General features: G+C 46.6%; 1 protein-coding gene across 1 annotated transcript; it reads right to left on the bottom strand.

Annotated features, from left to right (window-relative positions):
- Window positions 1-1,739: 1,739 nt before the first annotated feature.
- On the bottom strand, window positions 1,740-7,188 carry LOC119335673 (BTB/POZ domain-containing protein At1g30440-like). The gene is made up of 4 exons (XM_037607770.1): window positions 6,483-7,188; window positions 4,462-4,531; window positions 2,992-4,218; window positions 1,740-2,551 (listed from the first exon to the last, which is right to left on the bottom strand). Exons 1-4 carry the CDS (start codon window positions 6,539-6,541, stop codon window positions 1,976-1,978), a joined length of 1,932 nt encoding a protein of 643 aa, XP_037463667.1. The 5' UTR covers window positions 6,542-7,188; the 3' UTR covers window positions 1,740-1,975.
- Window positions 7,189-8,238: the final 1,050 nt, after the last annotated feature.

Genomic DNA, 8,238 nt, shown 5'->3' with positions numbered 1-8,238 from the left:
GAGAGCAGTTGAGTCTTGGGTTGAGATCGTGGACTAGAGGGTTTGAGGACATTTTTGCAAAAAAAGATGGCACTTTATTCCAGAAGCGGGCGGCTAAATGCAAATATTCTTTGTGTTGGATACGAAGCGCATGATTTAGATCGTCTGGTGGAGAATGGAAAGGATACACGGATACACTATGGAGACGGATGCACTAGATATGTTGCCCATCATTTATTGCACATCTAAACAACTCAATCAAATTAGAAAAGAAAAAAAATTAAGAAGATATTTGCACGAATCTCTGTGTAAAATCAATGACATAGGATTTAGATGTGCAATATTTAGGGCATATCTAGATGTGCTTTAGCAAAATTATACTTATTGTTCTATCAAATCTACAAAATTCTTTGGAACGAACCTCGGCGACAGTGTCTCTTCGTCTCCTAGCTTTTTTTATTGAAAAAAAGTGTTTCTTCCGCCCCAACTTGTTTCCTAGCTCTTCGTAGCATATGAAAGACGACAAAGACTTCATTGATTGTTGAACCCTCCAATCTCTCCTTGGGGATCTGATTGCATTTTTCTTGGGTCCTAACAATGGTGCAAGATCTAGCACGATGCAATTTGTTGTCGAATGGACGTCACATCAGGGACATAGTTTTGACAAACGAACATGAAACATAAATTCAAATTTAAACTACACTAGACTACTCATCGGCCATAGTGTAGGTCGAGCCAATCCTTCCTCAACAGCCCACCGCCGGTGAGACATGGGTTCAGGCCGGTGTGTCGTCGTCGCAGCCGTGGAAGATGCGCTGCCACTCCTCGAGGTCGAACTCCTGCTCCCCCTCGCCGCCCTCCTCGCCACCTTGCACATCGTCGTCATAGATGACGATGACCTTCCCGCCATTGTCGGCAAATATCGCCCTCTCCGCTTCCACGAGCTCGGAGTGCTAGCGGCGGAGGTCCGCCATGTACGCCTCGGCGGCGGCCTCCGCCTCGAGGCGCTCTCTCGCCTCTTGGTCCTCCCAGCCATCGCCGCACTCACCACACCCGGCGCCAGTGGGACGAGGTGGACCGGCACCGTCCCAAATAGGAAGTTGAGCCTCGTGGCAGCACCATGGAACCGGGCTTGCCACCGGTCGTATTCCATTGCTGCGAGCTCCGCCGTGTGGAACGACCCGACCCACTTCCTTGTGTGGGCCTCTCGGTCAGTGATCTCCGCCATCCATGTCCCCCACACGCGCTGCCGGACGCCGATGTATGTCCTCTGCGGCACTCGCGGCGGAAGGAGGTCCGGAAAGTCAGTGAACCGGACGGGGGCTGGCGGATCGGGCGTGGCGGCATGGATCCGTGCTACGGCAGAGCGGCGGAGTAGATACAGGGAGAATCGTGGCGACCGAGGATAATCTATCCTCCTCTAAGGCCGATGAGGACCGGCTAGGTGCCGGTTAGAGGGGTAAAATCAGATTTGTACTTCTTTAACCGGCTATCGGGATTGGTTAGAAATGCCCTTTGGTGTTGGCCTGTTTGTGTTGGCGTCGGTGTTGGTTTATGTTGATTTTCGGCCTTGCTTTTTCTTATAAACCGGTAGCTCTGTATTCACGTTTCTCTCTTAATGAAATCCACAGAGCTCTTGCCTTGCTCGTAAAATAAAAGTGGGCAAATATCCCGATCACATCTAGCGAGGACTGCCTACCTGAGTACCCACACCTAGGACTGCTCCCGCTAGTCATTTCAGCAATCCTAGAGACACATTATACAAGATTGACTAGCAATCCTAGAGACACATGATACAAGATGTTACCGGTGCCACCATGGCCATGCGCGTGTAATATACAGGGTGTCTGTCAAAAACTTAGAATGAGGTCTCAACAACTCATTTTCTTCTTCCAGTTCTTCGTTCACAGGTGGTGGTGGTATGTAAAAAGCATCTAACAAGTTCACCAGCAAAACAGCAACTCAAGAGTACAGAGTAACACAAACGATGGAGCCGCTAGGCCTCTATGGACAGGTTCTTCTTGTGTCTGCTCAGCTTCAGCCGGGGCGTGGCATCAGCTTTCACCACGGCCAGCTTGTCGTCGTCGCTTGCCATTGTCGCCTTTGCGGGGGTAGCATCCTTGGCGGTGCTGCAGATCTGTGGCTTCGCGCCGAGGGAGAACAGCCTGCTCTTGCCGGCGCTCCTGCTGCGGCCCAGCCTCGCGATCTCCTCCCGCATGGTGGAGCACTCCTTCTCCAGCTCGGCCACCCGCTGCTTCATGCCGTCCATGCCCTCGCGCAGGGCGTGGTTCTCCCTGGCGGCCAGGGGCCAGCCCACGCCGCCGCGGTGTTGCTCACTAGAGGTTGGCATGCCGAGCTGCCTCGAGCCGCCCTCAAGGTTCTCGGAGATCATCAGGCACTCGGCGATGGAGCTCCGGAGCTGGAGCTGCTCGAAAAAGAGGACCTGCACGATGACCCGCAGGGGGAGACGCTCGTTCTGCGCCGCGTGGGTGCAAGCCTCCAGGGAGAGCTTCTGGCAGTCCATCACCCGGCAAAGCTCTTCCTTCTCCGATTCCGACAGATGGGGATGAGCCTATGCACAGGAGCAGAAACAAAACATAAACAGACATCAGCAAGGCGAACTTATGATTGATGCCATATCAAACATTATTTACGGAAGATAAAAGGAACAGTAGTATAAGTAGTAAGTACCATCTTCGTGCAACCTAAATAATGTTTCTGAACCTATTCTGCTATTTCTTCAATAACCTCTTTATCCTGCGGCGCAAGCTGAATGATCACAAACCTATACTGTACTATCTAGTTTTACCGAGAAAAGGTTTTGGAACTGAAAACAGAACAGCTATCCACCAATCATTTCAAATATAACTCTGACAAGAAGTTACAAGGATAGGAACAACTAAGTTATGAATGCTAATAATGTTTTGCCTTACTGAGGATATGCAGAAGAATTCACCTACTGGTGTGTTACTGTGTCATTGGAAACAGGGAGCAGAAATAAAGAAGTGTTACCTTCAGATAGATGTCAACGGCGCGATAAAGTCCATCATCTATTGGCCGAGCATAGTCTGGTATGGCAGCAGCCAAAGACCGAAACTTTGGCAACTTTAGGTTGGCATCTGGTGCAACTTCAGCTAGGTAGCCGTCGATCAACTTAGCAACCATAGTAATCGGCAATAGAGATGGAGAAGCCAATAGGTGCCCATCCTCGCCAATGCCAGGAGAAGCTCCACCAGTTTCTTGATCCATTGCCAAGAAGTGGTCAAGAATCCTATGTACGCAATCCACATCATAGAGCATTTCAATAGATTCAGACATGTTTGTTATCAGAAGATCTTCCAGAGTGGCCTTGTCAAGCTGCAAACCTATCCGACGCTCCAAGTTGGACATGCAGGATGAGCTGGCTTTAAGGAAGATCGCTGTGCGCAGAAGGCCAAATAACAGCTTGCAAGATGTAACACCCCTTTGGAAAGGTAACAGCCTATCAATCTCCTCAAGAAGATACCTTTGCTCCTCTTCAGAAGGCATGGCGGTTAAAGTTGACACTGAAAGGCAGTTACTGACATCGCTAATGCTTTTGCGCCGATTCAGACCAGGTAAACGCCTTTTGGCATAATGGTTAAGGGATCCAACAATAATGTCCTGATTGACGCCTCGGTATTCCATAGCTGAGATTACCTTCTTGTATAATGGAAGGCTTAAGCATGACACATCATCATACCACCAATCTGAACTGCAATTTCTTGGCCTTGCTCCAGTGCTAATACCATTCCACAAGAAGCTCCCTCCACGACTCTGTGTGGGACCACCATACTGGGCGACAGGCCAGCCAAATACATCGGGATCAGTGCTTGATTTAGTTGCAACTGAGTCTATGCACTTCTTCACAACTTGCAATTTTTCAGCAAGATCAATGACATCATCGCAAGTATGAAGTGCCTTGATTGAATCTTTCCAGCTTTTGAGAACTGTCTGGGTAAGGAAGTTCTCTGTCTGCGCAATCAAATTTCCCTCGGCGATATCTTCAGTCATCTCAAGATACTCAGAAGCGCAGCGAAGGTGCACAACATTGGAGGAAGTCAATTCAAACTTCACACCATAGCAGAACCTAGCAGCTAGTTCAAAAGCCTTTGCTCCCCCAGGAATATCAGATAGATCAATGGCACAGCTATCTTCTCCCTTCTCAATTTTCTCTCTGATGAGACGTTCCAGAAGGCCACTCTTCGATAATAGAGGAAACTGTAAAACAGATATCAATTGTTACAAGGTAATTTACTTCATCCTCCGCAGATATGTACATCTATTTTTTGTCTCTAAACAAAGTTGTACTAAAGCAAGGACACTTATTTTGGGATGGACGGAGTAGTATGCACATATTGGTACTAGAAGTTTCCCAGAATCAAAGTAAAAAATCGCACAATGCTAACAAAATTGTGTGAAAACACATGAAAGCCTTAGTGAACTTATTAGTGAAATTTTTACCTTGTGGAGATGAAAAGATTGTTCCCCAACCACCACAGTTATATCACTGGGAAGGCCAGTAGTGCAATACCTACATAACAAACATATTTCCATTAGTAATTTTCTGTTCAAACAATTTAGTTTATATAAAATAGTGTGCTTACACAGCTATAACTGTAGAGCTTGCGGAAGTACATGAATATAAGTGGGAAAATTATTCCAGCCAAAACACATGAGATAATATTATAGATAATTTTAGTTTGTTGTACACAATCATGCAGAGCTTGAATGAGCTGTATTTAGTTCGGCCATCTATTTTAAAGTGAACATGAGCTCAATGTAGCTATTGAGCCTCGCTTGGGTGGGGGTAGATGTACAAACTAACTACCCTCCATGTCTATCCCTATTTCTTTTCTACTATTTCAACATGTAATTGTTCCTACATGTTCCAGCATTTTTGCTTCTTGGAAAAACATGGTATACATTGGTGCTCTTTGAGCTCATCAACAGAGTGAACTAAACTTAATGCACTACATAATCCAGCTGAATATCAACATCTTACATCAGCCCTAGCTTGTCTCATTAAGATGGAAAATTTTAGGGATAAAAAGGCCATGTGTTATCATGAATATTGTTCCAAATATTGGCTAGTTAAACCAGCATCTCGGTCAGTTAATCGCTACTCGGTGGGTCACCGAATAGCCGATTAACTGATTTATCGGCCAATTAACTGGAAAATTTGCCTATTTGTCCCTACTCAGCACCCGACTGATATGGTACTAGTTACCGATATCTTGAACATTGATCACAACCAGCTCCAGGCACATTAACGTGCTTGACTTCCTAACTTCTAGACTGTATGCACACATAACATGCACTTAAATATCCATGGTCAGAATTGAAAATAATAATCAAAGTTCATACGTCACAATTGTTTCTCTCTTCTAAATACAGTTTAGATGTATTTAGAAGTGTTGATCAAGTGATGTGCCTAATAAAGATGGTTCTAAAAAAAGATTGCACTTAAATAGGATACAAGAGATCACATAAGAGATATTAGCTATAAGCCAACCGTAACCAAAAAAAATTCTCAAGTTTCAGATTTGTAGCAGTTTACTACGTATTCCAGGACCGGTATCTAACGGAGTAATGCTCGGCGTGATTGTGACGAGAGAACAGAATTTGGAGGAATCAATATGGCACATTTAGTGCCCAACATGTGCAGCTCCAGCAAGTACTGAACATAAGAACGACCGGGCCCAAAAGTCAGGCGATAGCGAGACAATATTTCTCATGGAAGGGGGGAATAAATGCTAATCCAGGACAGGCATTTTGCACTGTGACCACTCCATTTACCCACCACTGCCTTGATCTCAATAACTCCCAAAAATGGTACTATAAAAGGTAGGTTCCATTTTTCTAACTCCCAAAAATGGTACTATAAAAGGTAGGTGCCATTTTCCAGGAACAGATGAAGTCCTCCAAACGGTATGAGCATCGAATGCATCGAAATGACAGTCTTAGCATAATGATATTGATTAACAGGCTGTCTTGGGATAACTGGTAGGGAGTCCTCCCAGAAAGTTGCGTCAGCTTAAAAACAAAAAACGATTGTAGTTTTCCTAGCTGGCCTGGGCTCGATGTTTTGATTAGAGCCTTCCATCCAGAAGGAGTTGGTTAGCATATTATAATCAGTACCCCAGATGAAGCCAACAGGAAGAGGTTGGGCCATGGATGATGCATGGGAGCTTCTAGTACACACATATGGCACCTATTCAATTATTTTTGCAATTCCTGAAAGAAGTAATGGCAGGTACATTTCCTATCGTGCCCAACATCACACAGACAAACACTCCAATGTCTACGGTGGTAATTATGGCAGCAAATAGGGCAAGTAATGAAAACATTGCACGGATTAAAAGGTGAAGCAATTTTAATAAGATGTTAAAATTGTGATTTGCAACCATGAGGAAATGTGCAGGTTAGACATGGCAGAGGATCATGTTGGGGGAAATGAAGAAAGGGAGAGAAGCTGTTCATACCAGTCTTGGCCCTGCTTCCTGAACACATCAGCCCTTGATCCCAGCTTGAGGCAGGCCATGTTAGGAGTCCCAGGTTCCAATGGATGCCGCACTACATGAACGAGGCGGCCGGTTGCTTGGGATCAAAGGCAGAGAGAGATTCCGGCCCCCCGCACACACCAGAACCAAATCCTCGCGGAACCAAGGGGAAAAAAGAGAGAAAAGGAAAGCACTTTCCCCACACAGGCACACGCACGCAAAACCTCAATCTAGCCCAAAATCCCGCGAGACGTTGCTGCGATGTGGAAGGCGAAGAGCGTCCAGATTACGCGGAGAGCCGACACGAGATTGCACATCCACTGGGTGAGGAGAAGAGGAGAGATTCCGGCGACCTCTGGAGACGTGGAAAAGAAGGGCCGGCGGGCCTTTGGATTATTGTGGTACCTAACTAAACCCACCCGGCGAATTACTCCTGGATTCTCCCGCCCAAGATCCCGACTCAACGAAGGAATAGACCGTCCCGGAAGAAGAAGATGAGGAAGAGAGGTCGATGACCAGTGGTGCCGCCGGAGGAGGAGGAAGAGGAGGAGGAGGAAGGTTTGTTGGTTTGTTTGTTTATGAGGACTGGAAGGAGGGTGGGGGAGTAGGAATGTTGTGGCAGACAGGGAAGGGGATCCAAGAACATTCTCTTCTTTGGCTCGGTGTACTAGTACTGCTGTGGTGTGGATTTTGGTGGGCTTCACAGCTTCCTATGGAGAAAAGGACACCAAACGGAAAGGGGAGACGGGAGGAGGAGGAAGGCAGCCAGGCTGTGGGCCCAGGCCCGGCAGGCCCAGAATCCACTTTGGCCCCTTTGTTTATTATTATTTTCTTTTTTTACTAAACCTTCCAATCTATTCATCATGCGAGTACAAGGAATAGTAAAGCTACATCCAGATACTTAGACCACCTAGCGACGACTACAAGCACTGAAGCAAACCGAGGGCGTGCCATCGTCATCACCCCTTCCTCGTCGAAGCCGAGCAAAACTTATTGTTACGAGCGGATCCACCAAAGATCACCACCAACTGAATCCTGTGAGACACACCTCCACAGGCATCCGACCATGCTAGAAGCATCATCGTGATGGGGCTAGACATGGTAAACCTTATTCCATCTTCAAAAAGCCGTCGCGGTCTCGCCTTTCTGGCAGAACACAAATCCTAACAAAATCCAAAGAAACGTCTAACAACCGAGCCCTTCGGATGACAATGGCCGGGATCCACTGCATGCCCACGACCCTTAGGCCACAAGAGACGAGTTAGACTGGCGGTCCCATCTACGCCCTAATCTCTTGTCCGCTTGGGATGAGAGAAGGAAGGGGTAGGCTAGCGACCGATAGGCAACTATTTTTCCATTTCTTTTGATTGATAGGCTCTTGAGTTTGATTCTCTCCGTACCTCTCCTCCAAACTAATTGACAATTGAGGTGATGACGACCACACACTTTCTGCTTGCTTTAGCGTTTGTAGTCGTCGCTAGATGGTCTACGAATTTGTATGTAACTTTTATTATTTCTGATGTTCATTGTATTGTTATGATTGAAGATGAATGGATCGGAAGTTTTCCCGCAAAACAAAGATAAAGAGGAGAAGATCTTTGGACAGAGAAAGTGAGGGGACGCTAGATGGTAATCGGCAATGGTCGGGATCCACTGCACACCCATGACCTTAGGCCACATGAGACGAGTTAGATCGGCGGCCCATCGGACAAAAGGCAGGAACCCTAATCTCTTGTTC

Source organism: Triticum dicoccoides, chromosome 7B (genome assembly GCF_002162155.2).
Source record: "Triticum dicoccoides isolate Atlit2015 ecotype Zavitan chromosome 7B, WEW_v2.0, whole genome shotgun sequence".
Lineage (NCBI taxonomy): Eukaryota > Viridiplantae > Streptophyta > Magnoliopsida > Poales > Poaceae > Triticum > Triticum dicoccoides.
This window is presented reverse-complemented; position numbering and strand designations above follow the sequence as displayed.